Here is a 22786-nt window from a genome sequence, read left to right as displayed (position 1 = left end):
CATCCTTTTTCTCGGATTTCCATTCTCTTTGTACTGTTTTTGCCCTCAGGAGACCTTGCAGAGGGAAGGGCTAGGATTAAAATTACCTCTTTTATAAATCTAATTAATTCTAGATATGCTAAGTTTGTGTATTTCTATTTAAAAATTATTTTGTCCTCCTCTTTGTAGATCTCCTAATTGGGAGCAGGAAAATCCTTTTAAGTAGAAGTTCAGCAACAGGGACTCATTGTTTTATAACCCTAGGGATAGGCACTGTCTGTCTGTCTTCGCCCCAAGCTCCCAGTGGAGTGTGGAGTCTGCATTGCCTCCCTGCTCATATATTTTCTGTTGGCTTGTCAGTCATGCCCACTGTGCTGTAAGGACAGGGAGTCCAACCTGGAGTGGGCTTTGAGGTCTACAATGCGATGAATTCTTGGTGTCCCAGGAAGCGCGGAGCCTGTGGTTTGAGGGCATTCCAGAGCCCCACCAGGGGCCTCTCAAGTAGGAGGCTCCTATGTAGGAAGAACCTCCTCCACCATTTCTGCAATGAGCCTGTTTGTTGGACCAAAGTGCAGGCTCACATTCCCACCTCTTGCAGCATTGTTTCCTCAGATCTCAGAACCATTGCTCAATCTGGAGCTGGGCCTCTGGGCACCCAGGCTATCATTTCTCCCACAGCCTACAGGAATTGGTAGGGACCTGAAAGCTGCCAGCCCTACTGGTACTCATCTTCACAATGAAGGGTGTACTTTCTTCTCACATTGATGTGCAGTTTGCATACAATGGGTCATTCTGAGTAGACTTGTGATTCACGACCTCCCCAGGGACCCTCACCAAGGCCAAGAAACATTGCAGTGCCAGGTGCTGGGCTAAGGCAGGGAGGGGAAAGTCCCTGCCCACTGGGAGCTTCCAGACAGGAGAGATGATGATTAGAGTAAATGTCAGCAGTATCATATATTTGTATTTGAAAGTCCAAAATATTGTGGGGTCACATCAGCAGTTCTGTAGGAGCTAGAGAAGGAGCTGAGAGGAGGTGATAAATAAAAGGCTCAGGGAGATTGAGTCACTTCAGTCGTACACTGCTAGTGAACAGAAGAGCTGGAAATAAATCTAAGTCCTTTCCAACGGGTTATCATCCAGTCGAACATGGTAAATGTTAAAGACATTTATGAACAAAGGGATGAAGGGCTTCTGAAGGAGTTTCTGAGTTTGTCATGTGCAAAGGTGGAAGAAGGGCACTCTTAAAAAATGGAATGGAATAGTATGTGCAAAGCTCAGCATGGAAAGATTTGTGTTTGGAAAACAGCAAAAAGCAGATGAGGCTAAAATAATTTTAGCAGGCAGCATGGAGGATGGAAAGAGTAGAGACGGATTGGAGACAGGAGAGCCAGGTAGGAGGCTGTCCCAGTAATTCGCCAAAAGCTGTTGAGGGCTCAGATTAAGGAAGGAACGGTGGGAATGAAGATGAGAAGTTGGATTCAAAAAGTATTTTGGAGGTGTAGCATAAGCAGGATTTGAGAATGGAATAGTTGTTGCAGGAAGATCCTGCAGTGAATGCAGTCCAGAATTTAGGAGATCTGGGGGGGGATGATGACCCATTAAATGAGATGGCAAATAAAGGTGGTAAAGCAGGTTTGGGGTGTTCAGAAAAAATAGTGGAAACGCAGAACTGATGGCAAATGCTGGAAGAAGCACCAAATCCATGCCTATGGGGAAATGGCAGTGAAGAGGATGAGACTTAACTTTATCTGTACCACTTTATTCTTATTTTCAAAAGTAACTTGAAGCAATTGTGAATATTCTGGGTGGTACACACAGGTGCTCATATTAGTTTCTGTAGTTTTTAATTTTAAAAATTAATGCTTGGAGTTATTTCCTTAAAAGAAATCAAGTAATGTGTCAAGCATTTGGAGTACCTACTATGTGCTTGGCACTGTTCCAGGCATCCGAGATATTTGCCCCCTTCTACTAGCCTCTTCCTTTCAGAAGTTACCAGGCTGGAGTACAGAAACAGCTGCTGGTTGCAGCTTGGCCACAGGCAAGTCATTTTTCCTCCCTGGGTCTCTTTCAGCTCTCACATCCTAGGACTCAATACTGTAACTGCAACTCAGCATTCCTTATTCTCACCGAGGTGGGCGCCACAGCGCAGTCCATTAGCATAAAATAACTCCATTCGGGGAGTGTCCCTGAAGGGCTGACCTACTAAGAACGTTTTCCAAATGGTCCTTAATCTCTGCCTCCCACCCAACCCCCGCCCAGGATAACAGATGTTCCTCATGGGATTTCAAATTTGCAAGGGAATCTTGACAACTTCTTTGGTAATGGGCTATGTCCTAATTCCAGTCTAATCAACAGAAGCAACTTCCGTACTTTCAACTTTAGGTGCTGTGGAGAGAACAGATAAAAACAAAAATTTCTGCCTTCATGCTGTTTACGTTCCAGTGAACGGAGACATCAAGGAAAAATAAGAACAATTCAAGGAAGACACAATGCGTCAGTATGGTGCAGGGGAACGCAAGGTGAGTAGTGAAATCCTGGTCCTTTGACGCCTACAAAACCTAATCCCGAATCCCTAAATTCTTCCGGGTCACTGTCGGGTTACCCTCCTCCTCCCACTCCGCCCACGGCCCCACCTTCTGGCCCTGGCCACGCCCACGCTCCTGACGTCAATTTTCCAAGCCGTGCCGCGTTGACCTGGCCTATGGTAAGCCACAGGCCCGCTCGAGCCCCATTAAGCCCCGCCTCGTGAGTCGACGCGTGGCGACGGCTATGGGGCCGTGGGGCTGCGTGGCGCTGCGGCTCGGGGAGCTGCTGTGGCGCCGGGCCTTCTCCCCGGGAGCGTGGCCCGCGGCGGTCGCGGGTCTCAGGCTTCGGCTGCTGTCCGTGGGGCGGCTTCCGGTGGGACCGACGCTCGGCAAGGTCTGCCTGGCCCCCGACCGAGCGCGCGGCCTGCACGGCGGGCCGGGCTTGGAGGAGCGGGCGGAGGGAACAGCCGGCGAGGGGCGCCCGGAGTCAGGCACCGGAGGTACGGGCGAGGAGGAGGGAGCCGGGTCCCAGCTAAAGAGGCTGAATTCCTCTTTTTGTATTTCTCATGGGGTCACAAAACTCCTACAGAGCAGAACTGGAAGGGACTGCAAAGGTTGTTGGCACCAACTTTGCATTTCACAGTGAGATCAAGAGATGGACTGAAGTCTCCCAAACCCCAGGCGTCTGTCCGAACGGCCACGTCGGACCCCTGGCCTCACAACCTCACCGTCCTCATCCCCCTTCACACTCTGTCTAGGGTTCCGAGAAATGGACTTGTCGAGAATGTTGGGGCTTGAGGATTCTAAGGAAGAGCCAGGGTCTGGGGGCTCAGGGGTGCGTAAGAAGCGCTAATAGGAGATGGGGCCAAGTTAAGAGCCTCTTAAGTATTGTAAGCTTTTAGAAACTTGAGAGGTGGTAAACAGATCACACCTGTGAAAGGATGCAGTATGAGAGGGAGAGATTAGCCACTAGGGCCCTGGGAGTCAGCTTTAGAACTGAAGAGAGCTGTTAAGTCCACAGGCTCTTATACACCATGGTGAAGAGCTGAATATCTAAATCTCTAGAGGAAAAACAAAAACGGTTTTCACAATTAACAGTTGTTACATAACCCAACTGGCATTGTAAGAAAACCTCGAGAGTTCAAAATGAGAATTGCTGTTAAAATTTTAACCCTCCGATTGGTAGATTTGGGGCCACACACTTACTCGCTAGTTCTCAGTTTCTCTCTCAAATGAAGGTTGTGGACAGATACTACCCAAGAGCCCTTCCAGTTCACAGTTCTAGTTCTGTGACCCTTTGTGGCTGGAATTCAATTTAATGTGCCCCAAGATATTACCACCTCCCCAAATTGTGCTCCAGTTTTCCTCCCCTTTTAAAAATTATTATATTAACCGTTATTATTATTTTATTTCTATGTTTTTTGGCTGTGTTGGGTCTTTGTTGCTCCGCACGGGCTTTCTCTAGTTGCAGCGAGCGGGGGCTGCTCTTCGTTGTGGTGCGCGGCATTCTCACTGCGGTGGCCTGCCCTGTTGCAGAGCACGGGCTCTAGGCACGCGGCCCTCAGTAGCTGTGCCACGCAGGCCCAGCAGCCGTGGCGCGCAGGCTCAGTAGTTGTGGTGCACAGGCTTAGTTGCTCAGCAGCATGTGGGATCTTCCCGGATCAGGGCTCGAACCCATGTCCCCTGCATTGGCAGGTGGATTCTTAACCACTGAGCCACCAGGGAAGTCCCGTTTTCCTCTCTTTGATTTTTTTTTTTTTTTTTTTTTTTTTGCGGTACTTGGCCCTCTCACTGTTGTGGCCTCTCCCGTTGTGGAGCACAGGCTCCGGACGCGCAGGCTCAGTGGCCATGGCCCACGGGCCCAGCCTCTCCGCGGCATGCGGGATCTTCCTGGACCGGGGCACGAACCCGTGTCCCCTGCATCGGCAGGCGGACTCTCAACCACTACGCCACCAGGGAAGCCCTCCTCTCTTTGAATAGCAGTTCTCTGCTTGAGCTGTGTTACTCATTTCCTCAGATACTAGAACAGAAAGCCATCGTTGCTGATGTCTGGTTCTACTTGCATGTGCTAATAGGAAAGGATGTGTGTGGTGGCTGTCTGTGACCTGCGCACCCTTCCCATAAGTTGAGCAGTGCTGTATGAAACCAGTGCCCAGCTTCAACTTCCAGGAGGCCTGAACACCTTCATGGAGGAATGGTTTCACTGTCAGCTGCCCGCATCTCTGGGTGCATATCGTGTCTGTCTTTACTTGGCCACCTGACAAAAGCAGATCTTTGTGCATTTCAGATCATACTGGTCCCAAGTTTGACATCGATATGCTGGTTTCACTTCTGAGGCAAGAAAATGCGAGAGACATTTGTGTCATCAAGGTTCCTCCAGAAATGAAATACACAGATTACTTTGTAATTGGTAGTGGAACTTCTCCTCGACACTTACGTGCCATGGCCTACTACATTGTGAAAATGGTAGGATGCTGTCTTTTTCTTTGGAACCTTTAACTTAATGGAATAGTGTCAATGCATCAGGCGGAAGAGCAACATTTAAAAACGAAACCCTAAGATTATATAAGAAGCCCAGGTTTTTAGAATTTGCATGAGTGTTTTATGTTCTTTGATAGTGAACGTTATGGGAACCAATATCTAGCCTTAGTGGGTCAAGATATTTTACATTCTTGTCTCTTGTGACAAAAAAAATATTATCTGAGGCAGGCTAGAAGACAGTATAACCCAGAGGGATTTCTAGAGCAAAACTGTCCAGTGTGACACCCACTAGCCCCATGTGGCTATGTAATTATAAAATAAAACTAAAAATTCAGTTCTTCAGTTGTACTAGCCACATTTCAGGTGCTTGGTGGCCACATGTGGCTAATGGCTACCATACTGGACACAAATATAAAACATTTCCATAGTTGCAGAAACTTCTATTGGATAGTGCTGGCCTAGAGTTTAATTCAAATGTTTGAGCAGGTCCAGTGTTCCCAGGCACGGTGCTGGGTATTGGGAAGACAAAAATGAAAAAGATTTAGTTCTTAACCTCCCCATTCACAGGTCTAGTTGAGGAAAGAGAAGGAAGTTCATTTTCCAACTAGACTGAATAGGAATCAGAATGAGGAAGAAAGTGTACTTGGAAGCTGATTCTGATACCACTCTGGAGGGGAACATACTTCTTTCACCCTGTTGAAAATTGGTCAGAGAGGGAACAGTTAAGACCAAAAGAATAGCTGGGATTGCCTAGAGAAGGGTGGTAAAATAAGGGAACTGAGAAGAAAACCCTGGTGCAACATGGCAGAACAAAGGAAGATTCAAAAAGAGGGGGTAGTTGGAGAGACTAAAAGAACTAGGGGGGCATGGAAAAGTTAAAAGGCAGGATCCTAGGGTCTCTGTCAGATGTAATAGTAAGACAGAGTAAGTAAGACTTAGAAGTGACCATTGGACTTGGAGATATAAAAAGAATGAGAGGGCTTCCCTGGTGGCGCAGTGGTTGAGAGTCTGCCTGCCGATGCAGGGGACGCGGGTTTGTACCCCGGTCTGGGAGGATCCCACATGCTGCGGAGCGGCTGGGCCTGTGAGCCATGACCGCTGGGCCTGTGCGTCTGGAGCCTGTACTCCTCAACGGGAGAGGCCACAGCAGTGAGAGGCCCGCGTACTGCAAAAAAAAAAAAAAGAATGAGAGATTTTTCAGAGAAAGTTTCTGTGGAAGAGCACGGGAGGGGAATAGAAATTCCTTTTGCAAAAATTTTAGATGAGGGAGAAAAATGCAAGGTCAAGAAAGTTTTGTTCTTGTTTATGGTAAAATATACGTTACAAAACTGAACATTTTAGCCATTTTTAGGTGTACAGTTAAGTGATGTTAATTACATTCACATTGTTGTGCAACCATTACCACTATCCATCTCCAGAACGTTTTTCTTTTTTCATCTTGCAAAAAACTCTGTACACATTAAACAATAACCTCCCATTCTTCCTTCCCCCAGCCTCTGGCGTCCCCCATACTGCTTTCTGTCTCTGTGAATTTGACTACACTAATAAGTACCTCCTTGAGTGGAATCATACTCTAATTTTCCTTTTGTGACTGGCTTATTTCACTTAGCATAATATTTTTCAAGGTTCATCTGTGTTGTAGCATGTGTCAGAATTTCCTTCTTTTAAGACTGATTATTTTAGTGTATGTATATACCACATTTTATCTTATTCACCCATTGGTGGGCATTTGGGTTGCTTCCACCTTTTGGCTATTGTGAATAATGCTGCTATAAACACGAGTGTAGAAATACCTGTTCAGATCCCTGCTTTTAATTTCATAAGTGGAATTGCCAGATCATGGTAATTCTGTGTTTAATATTTTGAGGAACCATCACACTTTTACACAGTAGTTGCACCACTTTACATTCCCACCAGCAGTGCACAAGGGTTCCAATTTTTCTACGTCCTCACCAGTTGTTTTCTGGTTGGTTGATAATATTGATAGTAATCCTAATGAGAGTGAAGTGGTACCTTGTTGTGCTTTTGATTTACATTTCCCTAAATTAGTGATGTTGAGCATCTTTTCTCATGGTTATTAGCCATTTGTGTATATTTGGAGAAATGCCTATTCAGGTCCTTTGCCCATGTTTTTTTTTGTTTTTTTTGTTTTTTTTGTTTTTTTTTGCAATACGCAGGCCTCTCGCTGCTGTGGCCTCTCCCGCTGCGGAGCACAGGCTCCGGATGCGCAGGCTCAGCGGCCATGGCTCATGGGCCCAGCCGCTCTGCGGCATATGGGATCTTCCCGGACCGGGGCACGAACCCGTGTCCCCTGCATCGGCAGGCGGACTCCCAACCACTGCGCCACCAGGGAAGTCCCGTGCCCATGTTTTAATCGAGTTTTTTTTTTTTTTTTGTGAAGTTGTAGGAGTTCTCTGTATATTCTGGATATAAATCCCGTATCATCTATGTGATTTGCAAATATTTTCTCCCATTCTGTAGGTTGCCTTCTTACTCTGTTCATTGTGTCCTTTAATGCACCAAAGTTTAAAATTTTTCTGCTGTTGTCTTTGGTCTCATATCCAAGAAATCATTGCAAAATCCAATGTCATGAAGCTTTTCTACTGTGTTTTGTTTTTCTTTCTTTTGGATTACTTTATGTTTTTATTTTTTTGAATTTTAGAATTTTATTTTTTTATACAGCAGGTTCTTATTAGTTATCCATTTGATACATATTAGTGTATATATGTCAAACCCAATCTCCCAATTCATCACACCACCACCTGCCCCCTCCACTTTCCCCCCTTGGTGTCCATACGTTTGTTCTCTACATCTGTGTCTCTATTTCTGCCCTGCAAACCAGTTCATCTGTACCATTTTTCTAGATTCCACATATATGCGTTAATATGTAATATTTGTTTTTCTCTTTCTGACTTACTTCACTCTGTATGACAGTCTCTAGATCCATCCATGTCTCTACAAATGACCCAATTTCGTTCCTCTGTATGGCTGAGTAATATTCCATTGTATATATGTACCACATCTTCTTTATGCATTCGTCTGTCGATGAGCAATTAGGTTGCTTCCATGTCCTGGCTATTGTCAGTAGTGCTGTAATGAACATTGCGGGTGCATGTGTCTTTCTGAATTATGGTTTTCTCTGGGAATATGCCCAGTAGTGGGATTGCTGGGTCATATGGTAATTCTGTTTTTAGTTTTTAAGGAACCTCCATACTGTTCTCCATAATGGCTGTATCAATTTACATTCCCACCAACACTGCAAGTGGGTTCCCTTTTCTCCACACCCTCTCCAGCATTTGTTGTTTGTAGATTTTCTGAGAATGCCCATTATAACCAAAGTGAGGTGATACCTCATTGTAGTTTTGATTTGCATTTCTCTAATAATTAGTGATGTTTAACATCTTTTCATGTGCTTCTTGGCCATCTGTATATCTTCTTTGGAGAAATGTCTATTTAGGTCTGCCCATTTTTGGATTGGGTTGTTTGTATTTTTAATATTGAGCTGCATGAGCTGTTTATATATTTTGGAGATTAATCCTTTCTCCGTTGATTCGTTTGCAAATATTTATTCCCATTCTGAGGGTTGTCTTTTGTCTTGCTTGTAGTTTCCGTTGCTTTGCAAAAGCTTTTAAGTTTTATTAAGTCCTATTTGTTTATTTTTTTTATTTTCATTACTTTAGGAGGTGGATCAAAAGAGATCTTGCTGTGGTTTATGTCAGAGAGTGTTCTTCCTATGTTTTCCTCTAAGAGTTTTATTGTGTCCACTCTTAAATTTAGGTCTGTAATCCATTTTGAGTTTATTTTTGTGTATGGTGTTAGGGAGTGTTCTACTTTCATTCTTTTACATGTAGCTGTCCAGTTTTCCCAGCACCACTTATTGAAGAGACTGCCTTTTCTCCATTGTATATCCTTGCCTCCTTTGTCATAGATGAGTTGACCATAGGTGCATGGGTTTATCTCTGGGCTTTCTATCCTGTTCCATTGATCTATATTTTTGTTTTTGTGCCAGTACCGTATGGTCTTGATTACTGTAGCTTTGTAGTATAGTCTGAAGGGAGTCTGATTCCTTCAGCTCCATTTTTTTCCCTCAAGACTGATTGCTTTGGCTATTCAGAGTCTTTTGTGTCTCCATACAGATTTTAAGATCTCTTGTTCTAGTTCTGTAAAAAATGCCATTGGTAATTTGATAGGGATTGCATTGAATCTGTAGATTGCTTTGGGTAGTATAGTGATTTTCACAATATTGATTCTTCCAATCCAAGAACATGGTATATCTCTCCATCTGTTTGTATCATCTTAATTTCTTTCATCAGTGTCTTATAGTTTTCTGCATACAGGTGTTTTGTCTCCCTAGTTAGGTTTATTCCGAGGTATTTTATTCTTTTTGTTGCAATGGTAAATGGGAGTGTTTCCTTACTTTCTCTTTCAGGTTTTTCATCATTAGTGTGTAGGAATGCCAGAGATTTCTGTGCATTAATTTTGTATCCTGCAACTTTACCAGATTCATTGATTAGCTCTAATAATTTTCTGGTGACATCTTTAGGATTCTCTATGTATAGTATCATGTCTTCTGCAGACAGTGACAGTTTTACTTCTTCTTTTCCAATTTGTATTCCTTTTATGTCTTTTTCTTCTCTGATTGCCATGGCTAGGACTTCCAAAACTATGTTGAGTAATAGTGGTGAGAATGGACATCCTTGTCTTGTTCCTGATCTTAGAGGAAATGCTTTCAGTTTTTCACCATTGAGAATGACGTTTGCTGTGGGTTTGTCATATATGGCCTTTATTATGTTGAGGTAGGTTCCCTCTATGCCCACTTCCTGGAGAGTTTTTATCATAAATTGGTGTTCAGTTTTGTCAAAAGCTTTTTCTGCATCTATTGTGATGATCATATGGTTTTTATTCTTCAATTTGTTAATATGGTATATCACATTGATTTGTGTATATTGAAGAATCCTTGCATCCCTGGGATAAATCCCACTTGATCATGGTGTATGGTCCTTATAATGTGTTGTTGGATTCTGTTTGCTAGTATTTTGTTGAGGATTTTTGCGTCTATATTCATCAGTGATATTGGTCTGTAATTTTCCTTTTTTGTAGTGTCTTTGTCTGGTTTTGGTATCAGGGTGATGGTGGCCTCATAGAATGAGTTCGGAAGTGTTCCTTCCTCTGCAAATTTTTGGAAGAGTTTGAGACGGATGGGTGTTAGGTCTTCTCTAAATGTTTGATAGAATTCACCTGTGAAGCCATCTGGTCCTGGACTTTTGTTGGAAGATTTTTAATCACAGTTTCAATTTCATTACTTGTGATTGGTTTGTTCTTATTTTCTGTTTCTTCCTAGTTCACTCTTGGAAGGTTATACATTTCTAAGAGTTTGTCAGTTTCTTCCAGGTTGTCCAGTTTATTGGCATAGAGTTGCTTGTAGTTTCTCAGGATGGTTTGTATTTCTGTGGTGTCTGTTGCAGCTTCTTTTTCATTTCTAATTTTATTGATATGAGTCCTCTCCCTCTTTTTCTCCCTTTTTTTTTGGCTAGTGGTTTATCAACTTTGTTTACCTTCTCAAAGAACCAGCTTTTAGTTCTATTGATCTTTGCTATTGTTTTCTTTGTTTCTGTTTCATTTATTTCTGCTCTGAACTTTACGATTTCTTTCCTTCTGCTAACTTTGGGTTTTGTTTGTTCTTCTTTCTCTAGTTCCTTTAGGTGTAAGGTTAGTTTGAGATTTTTCTTGTTTCTTGAGGTAGGCTTGTATTGCTATAAACTTCCTTCTTAGAACTGCTTTTGCTGCATCCCATAGTCTTTGGATCTTCATGTTTTTGTTGTAATTTGCCTCTAGGTATTTTTTCATTTCCTCTTTGATTTCTTCAGTGATCTCTTAGTAATGTATTGTTTAGCCTCCATGTGTTTGTTTTTTACGTTTTTTTCCCTGTAATTGATTTCTAATCTCATAGCGTTGTGGTCAGAAAAGATGCTTGATATGATTTCAATTTTCTTAAATTTACTGGGGCTTGAATTGTGACCAAAGATGTGATCTGTCCTGGAGAATTGTCCGTGTGCACTTGAGAAGAAAGTGTAATCTGTTTTCGGATAGAACGTCCAAAAATATCAATTAAATCTATCTGGTCTATTGTGTCATTTAAAGTTTGTGTTTCCTTATTCATTTTCTGTTTGGATGATGTGTCCACTGGTTTAAGTGAGGTGTTAAAGTCCCCCACTATTTTTGTGTTACTGTCGATTTCTTCTTTTATAGATGTTAGCAGTTGCTTTATGTATTGAGGTGCTCCTATGTTGGGTGCATATATATTTATAATTGTTATATCTTCTTGGATTGATCCCTTGATCATTATGTAGTGTCCTTCCTTGTCTCTTGTAACATTATTTTATTTTATTTTATTTTTTACCCCTTTATAACTGTATAGCGATCTTATTTGCCTCTTGTTACAGTTTTAGCTTAAAGTCTATTTTGTCAGATGTAAGTGTAGCTACCCCTCCTCTCTTTCTATTTTTATTTACATGGAATGTATTTTTCCATCACTTCACTTTCAGTCTGTGTGTCTGTAAAGCTGAAGTGAATCTTTTGTAGGCAGCATATGGTTGAAATTTTTTTTTAACATCTTTATTGGAGTATAATTGCTTTACAATGGTGTGTTAGTTTCTGCTTTACAACAAAATGAATCAGTTATATATATACATATGTTCCCATATCTCATCCCTCTTGCGTCTCCCTCCCTCCCACCCTCCCTATCCCACCCCTCCAGGCGATCACAAAGCACCGAGCTGATCTCCCTGTGCTATGTGGCTGCTTCCCACTAGCTATCTACCTTACATTTGGTAGTGTTTATATGTCCATGCCTCTCTTTCACTTTGTCACAGCTTACCCTTCCCCCTCCCCAACATTCTTTATTTTAAAGTTTATTTTATCTGATATGAGTATTGCTATTCCAGGTTTCTTTTGATTTCCATTTGCATGGGTTATCTTTTACCATCCCCTCACATTTCACTCTGTATGTGTCCCTAGGTCTGAAGTGGGTCTCTTGTAGACAGCATATATGTGGGTCTTGTTTTTGTATCCATTCAGCAAGCCTGTGTCTTTTGGTTGGAGCATTTAATCCATTCACGTTTAAGGTAATTATCGATATGTATACTCCTATGACCATTTTCTTAATTGTTATGGGTTTGTTTTTGTAGGTCCTTTAATTCTCTTCTGTTTCCCACTTAGAGAAGTTCCTTTAGCATTTGTTGTAGAGTTGGTTTGGTGGTGCTGAATTCTCTTTTGCTTCTCTGTAAAGCTTTTGATTTGTCCATCAAATCTGAATGAGATCCTTGCTGGGTAGAGTAATCTTGGTTGTAGGTTCTTCCCTTTCATCAGTTGAAATATATCATGGCACTCCCTTCTGGCTTGTAGAGTTTCTACTGAGAACTCAGCTGTTAACCTTATGGGAGTTCCCTTGTATGTTATTTGTCATTTTTCCCTTGTTGCTTTCAATAATTTTTCTTTGTTTTTAATTTTTGTCAGTTTGATTACTATGTGTCTCGGTGTGTTTCTGCTTGAGTTTATCCTTCCTGGGACTCTGTGCTTCCTGGACTTGGGTGGCTATTTCCTTTCCCACGTTAGGGAAGTTTTTGACTATAATCTCTTCAAATATTTTCTCGGGTCCTTTCTGTCTCTCTTCTCCTTCTGGCACCCCTATGATGCGAATGTTGTTGCATTTAATGTTGTCCCAGAGGTCTCTTAGGCTGTCTTCATTTCTTTTCATTCTTTTTTCTTTATTCTGTTCCACGGCAGTGAATTTCACCATTCTGTCTTCCAGGTCACTTATCTGTCTTCTGCCTCAGTTATTCTGCTATTGGTTCCTTCTAGTGTATTTTTCATTTCAGTTATTGTATTGTTTATCCCTGTTTGTTTGTTCTTTAATTCTTCTAGGTCTTTGTTAAACATTTCTTGCACCTTCTCGATCTTTGCCTCCATTCTTTTTCTGAGGTCCTGGATCATCTTCACTGTTATTATTCTGAATTCTTTTTCTGGAAGGTTGCCTCTCTCCACTTCATTTAGTTGTTTTTCTGGGGGGTTATCTTGTTCCTTCATCTGGTACATAGCCCTCTGCCTTTTCATCTTGTCTCTCTTTCTGTGGATATGGTTTTTGTTTCACAGGCTGCAGGATTGTAGTTCCCCTTGCTTCTGCTGTCTGCCCTCTGGTGGAAGAGGCTATCTAAGAGGCTTGTGCAAGTTTCCTGATGGGAGGGACTGGTGGTGGGTAGAATTGGCTGTTGCTCTGGTGGGCAGAGCTCAGTAAAACTTTAATCCACTTGTCTACTGATGGGTGGGGCTGGGTTCCCTCCCTGTTGGCTGTTTGGCCTGAGGCGAGCCAACACTGGAGCCCACCCGGCTCTTTGGTGGGGCCAATAGCAGACACTGGGAGGGCTCACACCAAGGAATACTTCCCAGAACTTCTGCTGCCAGTGTCCTTGTCCTCACGGTGAGCCACAGCCACCCCCTGCCTCTGCAGGGGACCCTCCAACACTAGCAGGTAGGTCTGGTTCAGTCTCCTATGGGGTCACTGCTCCTTCCCCTGGGTCCCGATGTGCACACTACTTTGTGTGTGCCCTCCAAGAGTGGACTCTGTTCCCCCCAGTCGTGTTGGAGTCCTCTAATCAAATCCCACTAGCCTTCAAAGTCTGGTTCTCTAGGAATTCCTCCTCTTGTTGCCGGACCCCCAGGTTGGGAAGCCTGGCGTAAGCCTCAGAACCTTCACTCCAGTGGGCGTACTTCTGTGGTATAAGTGTTCACCAGTTTGTGAGTCACCACCCAGCAGTTATAGGATTTGATTTTATTGTGATTGTGCCCCTCCCACCATCTCATTGTGGCTTCTCCTTTGTATTTGGTTGTGGGGTATCTTTTTTGGTGAGTTCCAGTGTCTTCCTGTTGATGATCGTTCAGCAGTTAGTTGTGATTCTGGTGCTCTTGCAAGAGGGAGTGAGCGCACGTCCTTCTACTCTGCCATCTTGAACCAATCTTATCCACTGTGTCTTCTTCTAAGAGTTTTATAGTTTTAGGTTTCGTGTTTGGGTCTTTGGTATTCAGTTAGTTTTTGTAGATGGTGTCAGGTAAAGACTCCAGCTTCATTCTCTTGCATGTAGATAATCTAGTTTTCCCAGCACCATTTGTTGAAAGGACTGCCTTTCACTATTGAATGGACTTGGCACCCTTGTTGAAAAATCATTTGACCATATGGGCTCTTTGTTTTGTTCCAGTGGTCTATAAGTTTATCTTAATCACTGTTTTGATTACTGTAGCTTTGTAGTAAGTTTTTAAATCAGGAAACTTGAGATCTTCAACTGTGCCCTTCCCTTTCAAGATTGTTTTTGGCTATTTGGGGTCTCTTTAGAGTACATATAAATTTTAGGATGGATTTTCCTATTTCTACAAAAGAAAGTCACTGGGATTTTGATAGAGATTGATTGTATTGAATCTGTAGATAAAGTATTAACAATATTGTGTTCCAATTCATGGATACAGATTATTGTATTTCAGTGTACGAGTCTTGCTTCATTGGTTATGTTTATTTCTAAGTATTTTATCCTTTTTGATTCTATTGTAAATAGAAATATTTTCTTTTTTAAAAAATTAATTTATTTATTGATGGCTGAGTTGGGTCTTCGTTGCTGCACACAGCCTTCCTCTGGTTGCAGTGAGCGGGGGCTACTCTTCGTTGTGGTGTGTGGGCTTCTCATTGCGGTGGCTTCTCTTGTTGTGGAGCACAGGCTCTAGATGTACGGGCTTCAGTAGCTGTGGCATGCAGGCTCAGTAGTTGTGGCTCACAGGCTCTAGAGCGCAGGCGCAGTAGTTGTGGTGCACGGGCTTAGTTGCTCCGCGGCACGTGGGATCTTCCTGGGCCAGGGCTCGAACCCGTGTCCCTTGCGTTGGCAGGCAGATTCTTAACCACTGCGCCACCAGGGAAGCCCTAGGGTTTTCTATGTATAAAGAGCATGTCATCTGCAAATTGAGACAATTTTATTTCTTCCTATCCAACTTTGTTACTTTTTTCTTTTGTTTTCCCTTGCTCTAATTGCCATGGCTAGAACTTCCAGTACTGTGTTGAGTACAAGGTGGCAAAAGTGGGCATTCTTGTGTTGTTCCTGATCTCAGAGGAAAAACTTTCAGTTTTTTGCCATCAAGTATGATGACAGCTAATCTCCATGGGCTCTTCGTGTATGGCCTTTATTACCTTAAGGTAGGTTTGGGTTTTTTTTGCTTATTTCTGTTGAGTTTTTATCATGAAAGGGTATTGAACTTTGTCAAATGCTTTTTCTGCATAAATTTGAAATGATCCTGTGGTTTTCGTCTTTCATTTTGTTAATGTGGTTTATTACATTGATTTTTAAAATTAATTAATCTATTTTTGGCTGTGTTGGGTCTTTGTTGCTGTGTGCGGGCTGTTTCTGGTAGTGGCAAGTGGGGGCTACTCTTTGTTGCGGTGTGCAGGCTTCTCATTGCGGTGGCTTCTCGTTGTAGAACACAGGCTCTAGGCGCGTGGGCTTCAGTAGTTGTGGCACGTGGGCTCAGTAGTTGTGGCTCATGGGCTCTAGAGCATAGGCTCTCGTAGTTGTGGCGCACGGGGTTAGTTGCTCCATGGCATGTGGGATCTTGCCAGACAAGAGCTCGAACCCATGTCCCCTACATCGGATTCCTAACCACTGCCACCAGGGAAGTCCCTACATTGGTTTTTTCATGTGGAATCATCCTTACATTCCAGAAATAAATCCCATGTGGTGTTGATATATAATTCTTTGAATGCAGTATTGAATTAGGTTTGCTAGTAGTTCATTCAGGAGTTTTCCATCAGTATTCATCAAGGATATTGGCCTGTAGTGTTTTCTTATAGGGTCTTTGTCTGGTCTTGGTATCAGGTTAATGCTACTCCCATAGAATAAGTTAGGAAGTGTTCCCACCATCTACAAATTTTAGCAAAATTTGATGTGAGCTTATGTTTAAGTATCTGGTAGAATTCACCAGTGAAGAAGCTGTGTGGTCCAGGGCTTTTCTTTGTTGGGAGGTTTTTTTCCTTTCTTCTTCTCTGTGTCTTCTTTTCTCTATACCCCACCCTTTCGTTTGAGATACAATTGTGTTGGGAGGTTTTTGATTAATGACTCAATCCTGTTGCTATTATTGAATAGGGCTATTCATACTTTCTGTTTCTTCATGATGCAGTCTTGATCGGTTGTGTGTTTCTAGGAATTTGTCCATTTATTCTAGGTTTTCCAGTTTGTTGTGTCTCTAATGTCTCCTCACTCCTCACTAAAATCACTAAATTTCTGATTTTAGTTATCTGGGGGTTTATTGATCAATTTTGTTGATCTTTTTGAAAAATGAAATCTTGGTTTCATTGACTTTTGTCTCTTTTGTTTTAATTTGGTCATTGACTTCTTCCTTCTGCCAGCTTTAAGTTTAATTTGTTCATTTCCTAGTTCTTTTTATTTTATAATATTTATTGGACTATAGTTGATTGACAATGTTGTGTTAGTTTCAGGTATACAGCAAAGTGAATCAGTTATACATACATCCACGCTTTTTTAGATTCCTTTCCCATATAGATCATTACAGAGTATTGTGTAGAGCTCCCTATGCTATATACAGTAGGTCCTTATTAGTTATCTATTTCATATATAGTAGTGTGTATGTATCAATCCCAATCTCCCAATTTGTCCACCCCCCCCCCCCCGCTTCCCCCCCCCCCCCCGCCCCCGGTAACCATAAGTTTGTCTTCTAAACCTATGACTCTATTTCTGCTTTGTAAATAAGTTCATTTGCACCATTTTTTTTTAGATTCCACATATAAACGATATCGTGATACTTTGTCTGTCTGACTTCACTTAGTATGATAATCTCTAGGTCCATCCATGTGCCTGCAAATGGCATTCTTTCTTTCTTTTTTATTCCTGAGTAATATTCCATCGTATATAGGTACCACATCTTCTTTATCCGCTCCTCTGTCAATGGACATTTAGGTTGCTTCCATGTCTTGGCTATTGTAAATAGCACTGCAGTGAACATTGGGATGCATGTGTCTTTTTGAATTATGGTTTTCTCTGGATATATGCCCAGGAGTGGGCTTGCTAGATCATATGGTAGTTCTGTATACATCTATATCTATCTATCTATCTATATTTTTATATATCTGTCTCTCTTAGGGTAGGTTTTTTGACCATGCCGCATGGTGTGCAGGATCTTAGTTCCCCACCCAGGGATTGAAGCCACACCCCTGCAGTGTTAACCACTGGACTGCCAGGGAAGTCTCTCATATGGTAGTTCTATATTTAGTCTTTTGAGGACCCTCCATACTGTTCTCCATAGTGGCTGTACCAATTTGCATTCCCACCAACACTGTAGGAGGGTTCCCTTTTCTCCACATCCTCTCCAGCATTTATTTATTTATTTAAATTAACTTTTATTGGAGTATAGTTGAGTTACAGTGTTGTTAGTTTCTGCTGTACAGCAAAGTGAATCAGTTATACATATATCCACTCTTTTTTAGATTCTTTTCTCATATAGGTCATTACAGAGTATTGAGTAGAGTTCCCTCATAATACTCTTATTAGTTCTTACAGTCGGTTCTTATTAGTTATATATTTTATATATAGTATCTACAGTATATGTCTATCCCAATCTCCCAATTTATCCCCCCTCCCCCCCAGATAACCGTTTGTTTTCTATATCTGTGACTCTATTTGTTTTGTAAATAACGTCATTTGTACCATTTTTTTAGATTCCACATATAAGTGATATCTTATGATATCTGTCTCATTTACTTCACTCAGTATGATAATCTCTAGGTCCATGTTGCTGCAAATGGCATTATTTCGTTCTTTTTTATGGCCGAGTAATATTCCATTGTATATATGTACCACATCTTTATCCACTCCTCCATCTATGGACATTTCAGTTGCTTCCATGTCTTGGCTTTTGTAAATAGTGCTGCAGTGAACATTGGGGTGCATCTGTCTTTTTCAATTATGGTTTTCTCTGGATATATGCCCAGGAGTGGGATTGCTGGGTCATATGGTAATTCTATTTTTAGTGTTTTAAGGAACCTCCATATTGTTCTCCATAGTGGTTGTATCAATTTACATTCCCACCAACAGTGCAAGAGGGTTCCCTTTTCTCCACACCCTCTCTAGCATTTATTATTTGTCGATTTTTTGATGGTGCATTTCCTAGTTCTTTAAGGTATAAATAAATTCATGTTGTTGATTTGGGAACTATTTTTTTCATGTAAGCACATACAGCTATAAATTTCCTTCTTACTGCTGCTCTCACTGCATTCTATAACTTCATTTGTCTCAAGGTATTTTCTGATTTCCCTTGTGATTTCTTCTTTGATCAGTTTAAGGTAATAAAACAGTTGATTTCCACATATTTGTGGATTTTCTAGTTTTGCTTCTGTTGATTTCTAGTTCATTTCATTGTGATCAGAAAACATACTCTATATGAGTTTAATCTTTGAATTTATTAAGACTTGTTTTGTTGCCTAACATATGATCTGTCCTGGAGAATGTTCCATGTGCACTTGAGAAAAGTGTGTATTCTGCTGTTGTTGGGTAGAATGTTCTGTTAATGTCTATTAGGTTCAATTGGTCTGTAGTGCTGTTCAAGTTCTCTATTTCCTTATTGATCCTCCATCCATTAATGCAAATGGGGTATTGAGTCTGCCATATTACTGGGTTAGCTCTGATTTTTGGTGCACGTTTCTAATTGTTATGTCATCTTGGTTGGTTGACCCTTTTATCATTATATAATGTCCTTGTCTTGTAATAGTATTTTTTTCTAACATTAGTGTATTTGTTGTTTTAGACCATTCATGGAATCTGCTGGGAAAAGAGATTATGGGATGATAAAGTCCCATTAACATTGTCATGAAAGTAGATGAGATGGAATCATTAAAACTGAGAAGACTAGCCTTAAAACAGGAAGACATCCCCTGAGAGGGAAAGGAAGCTGGGATGGACAGAAGGGATGATGTATGTGAGTAGTGGATATTGAGAGAGTTTAGGCCTGCCTCTGAGGCACCTTGGTAAATGAGTGAGTTGGCCCTGTCAGAAGGGTTTGGGCAGGAGGATTCAGGAGACAGGTGTAGGAGGCAGGTAGGATTTAAGGGGGAAAAAAGTTTCCGTATGTTTATATTAAGGGGCATGGTGTAGCTGTGAGGAATGAATAAGTTAGTTGCCAAATTAAGACCAAGAAAAATACCCCCAGACGCTCAATAAGAACAGAGATTTTCCCTATCCTCTTCCCCATTAACATGTGCTCTGGTTTTTTTCAGTACAAATACCTGAAACGTAAAAGTGAGCCTCATGTTAAGATCGAAGGGAAGGACACAGATGACTGGCTCTGTGTGGACTTTGGTAAGTTATTTTGGCACATTTTACAGATAAATATTTGATATTGCACTAATCTTGAACTGTTTGCAGTTGTAAAAGGATTGAGATCTGTTTCTCCACATACATTTTTCTTTTTAACTTGAGAATTTTTTTATACAGCAGGTTCTTATTATCTCCGCATACAATTTTTGAAGGGTGTCAAAAGAAGTTTTCTTATAACTTAGTTGGTCTTATTCACATGTGAAATCCTCATGTCACATGGTATGTATGTAAGTTGCCATACAGGTCAGAAAGCTGGTGGAGAACAGGATGGATAACATGGGAGAGATCCCCTAGTGGTGGTGGAAGGCACCTTAGGGTACCCCTAACCTTGGCCTTAAATAACTCAGATAAGGTGAAGGGCATTCTAGGCACAGGGAAGGACAAGAGCAGAGGACTAGAATTTTGAAAAGATTTAACAAATTTGGGTATTAATACATACATAGTTTCAAAGTATTTCCCCAAAAGATAGTTAATACAAAGGGAAAAACAGTAACTGAAGAACTGGGAAGGGTCTGAGATTTTATCTTACGTGTAAGCTAGCAAGTTAGTCAAGGTTTGATGAAGCACAGTTTGTTACTCAGCAATAGTAGTAGCCAGCATCAAGCACCATTTTTGCACCAGGGTCCCTGAGCAACACAGGACCAGATGACACCTGTAAAGTTCTAAGAGAAGAACCCTGAGATTAGGGCATCTACATCTTTTATAATGGGCAGGAAGCAGGCCTGCATTTGCTCTGGTGGAAAACACTTTTTCGGCCAAGGCTGTATGTCAGGGTTTCTCAGCCTTGCCACTATTAACATTTTTGGCCGGGTAATTCAGGTGCTGAGGAATATTCTGTGCATTGTAGGATGTTCTTCTCTTCTCCACCCCAACTGTGAAAATCAAAAATGTCCCTTATTGAAAACCACTGCTGTAAGCATACTTGTGCTTTGATCCAGAGGGAGACAGTAGTTCTGAGAATATTTGCCAACATCCTTAAAAATATAGTCCAGAACAAAAGCCTGTCAGTTTTGCTCACAGGCTGTGCAGACAGTCCTTGGAGGACTGTCTCCCAAGCAAACCGCATCACGAGTAATGTTACATATTGATATCATATACCTCCTGTATGATGCACTGAGAAAAGCACAGCGTCACTTCTGTGGTATTTTTGCTGGATGGTGTCCACAATTTGCATTTCTAACAAGTTCTCAGGTAATGCTAATCTGGGGTTCACACTTTGAGAACCACTGTTCTAACTGTCACAGGTTTGTGAGATCACAAGGGTAAAAGCAAATGAACTGCTTCTTCATTGTAAGTCTTATCTGTCCTTGATAGGCAGCATGGTGATTCATTTGATGCTTCCAGAAACCAGAGAAACGTATGAATTAGAGAAATTATGGACCCTTCGTTCGTATGATGACCAGTTAGCTCAGATAGCACCTGAGACCTTACCTGAAGACTTCATTCTTGGAATAGAAGATGACACTTCATCTCTGGCTCCTGTGGAGTTTAAATGTGAATAAAATGGTATGAACTGCTTTAGTCATTTCAGATTTGGATTGAGTCACTTATAAACCCTGCCTAGCTGGTTGTTGTCAAAACAAGTCTTATCTATGGACACTAATCCTAACTGACACGTGGAAATTGTAGGTAAGTGAGCTAATTCTCACACTGTGAATCAGTACATTCAAACTAAAATTAATATATTGTCTTTGTTCCTGAGATCTCAGCAGGATTTCCTGGAAGTTGCATTGGCCCCTGTGTTTTACTTGAGCTCTCTGCTCAGAGTTTATTTTTATTTTATTTTTTTGCTGACAAAGCAAGAGACTTTTTTGGGAAGGGGGCACCCAGGTGGAGAGCAGGAGGGTAAAGGAACCCAGGAGGACTGCTCCACCACATGGCTCACAATCTCGTGTTTTATGGGAATGGGGTTAAGTTTCTGGGTTGTCTCTGGCCAATCATTCTGACTCAGGGGTCCTTCCTGGTGGCACACGCATTGCTCAGCCAAGGTGGATTCCAGTGAGAAGGATTCTGAGAGGTTGGCAGGACATATAGACCTTTTGACCTTTCCTGAATTCTTCCAGTTGGTAGTATCTTGTTAGTTCTGCATTCCTTACCAGGACCTCCTGTTTAAGATAACTCATGCAAGTGGTTACTATGTTGCCTGGCCAGGGCAGGCAGTTTCAGTGTTTCCCCTAACAACTCCTCCCCGAGAGACTTCATATCAAGATAATTCTTGGGAATTGGAGTGGAGGTCTCTTTCTTCTGTAACTACTTCCTGCTGAGAGTTGGCGAAGTCCTGCCTAGTAGAGTAGAAGTCTCTCTCTACCTGATCTAAATTGAGGTATTCTGTACCCAAAACTGGCATTCATCCTTGTAGTAACAGCAGTTTAGTTGAAACTGTTGGACCCTGTGGGGGATGAACCTTGTAAGCAGTTGAAACAGACAAGGGCCAAACAGGAGGCCTAACAGGATGGTCATCACCAGGCCCAGAAAAGGCAGGCAAAATTTGGGGTGAGGGCTGCAGGGTGTGTGACTTTCTTCTGATCGATTGGTAGTGACGTAACAGGACAATGCTCCAGGAATCTTGGCACTCAGCCTGAAGTTACCATCCTCACCTGGGTGGGGGCCTTAGTTCCTGCAGAACTCAAAGATACAGTTATGCATACTCCTTGAGGTGGAACCAGGACCCTGCCCCAAGGCTGTACCACTAGTTGACAGCTCCTCCCCTGTTTTTGCATCCCCTCCCTCCCCTGATTAGCAACTGTTTGAATCTGCCCTTTGGAACTCAGGGAAGGTCAAGGAGGAAGGTCAAGGAGGCTGAGTGAAGCCTATATCCTACAAACAAGAAACAGGGGACTCAGAAAGGATTTGTACTCTGGAGCCCCTCAGAGTCCTGCCCGGTTCCAGTTCAGGGAACTAACTGGGCAACAGTGCTGGCCACTTCCTGCTACAATAGGGCATAGTCCTGTCTCAATTTGGAGAATAGACACTGGACTGGAAATATTTCTGATTCCCGATTCCTGGATCTGAGTCTTGTATGATTAAAATCTTAATCCCTTGGTCTGCCATTTTGGTGTAACAGACCCAATGAGAAGTAGCTGGATGAGTGACAATGGGATTTTAATAGGGAAAATAAAACGTCATTTCTTTTCAGGAGAATAAGCCTGAAACACAGTCTGGACCTGGTGCTTTGGGGAGACTTGTAGCCACATAGCCAGTTGTCTAGTTTTACTGAGGTAGGTTTTAACTTTTAATGTGGTATTAACACATAGGTAACAGGTGCTATTGGTCATCAAACATGTCTCTTTTTGTTAAATGTATGATCTAAAGCAATTCCATTGTCTAAAAATGTAAGTTACGGGCTTCCCTGGTGGTGCAGTGGTTGAGAGTCCGCCTGCCGAG

At 42.0% G+C, this 22786-nt stretch overlaps 1 protein-coding gene across 1 annotated transcript; it reads left to right on the top strand.

The window, feature by feature from the left end:
- The first annotated feature begins 2746 nt into the window (after nucleotides 1-2746).
- Nucleotides 2747-20932, top strand: MALSU1 (mitochondrial assembly of ribosomal large subunit 1). The gene is made up of 4 exons (XM_065884247.1): nucleotides 2747-3004; nucleotides 4792-4970; nucleotides 19303-19384; nucleotides 20717-20932. The coding sequence occupies exons 1-4, from the start codon at nucleotides 2749-2751 to the stop codon at nucleotides 20902-20904; spliced, it is 705 nt and encodes a 234-aa protein (XP_065740319.1). The 5' UTR covers nucleotides 2747-2748; the 3' UTR covers nucleotides 20905-20932.
- The last annotated feature ends 1854 nt before the right edge of the window (nucleotides 20933-22786 follow it).

Source organism: Phocoena phocoena, chromosome 9 (genome assembly GCF_963924675.1).
Source record: "Phocoena phocoena chromosome 9, mPhoPho1.1, whole genome shotgun sequence".
Classification (NCBI taxonomy): domain Eukaryota; kingdom Metazoa; phylum Chordata; class Mammalia; order Artiodactyla; family Phocoenidae; genus Phocoena; species Phocoena phocoena.
The sequence above is the reverse complement of the archived record's forward strand: the minus strand, read 5'-3'. Positions and strand labels throughout refer to the sequence as shown.

What these genes read in the sequence shown, in the direction of transcription:
- MALSU1 (XM_065884247.1), top strand. Translation starts at nt 2,749, where the DNA reads ATGGGGCCGTGGGGCTGCGTGGCGCTGCGGCTCGGGGAGCTGCTGTGG. An exon ending in CCCGGAGTCAGGCACCGGAG is followed by an intron (nt 3,005 to 4,791) that starts GTACGGGCGAGG and finishes TGTGCATTTCAG; the next exon opens with ATCATACTGGTCCCAAGTTT. An exon ending in CCTACTACATTGTGAAAATG is followed by an intron (nt 4,971 to 19,302) that starts GTAGGATGCTGT and finishes GGTTTTTTTCAG; the next exon opens with TACAAATACCTGAAACGTAA.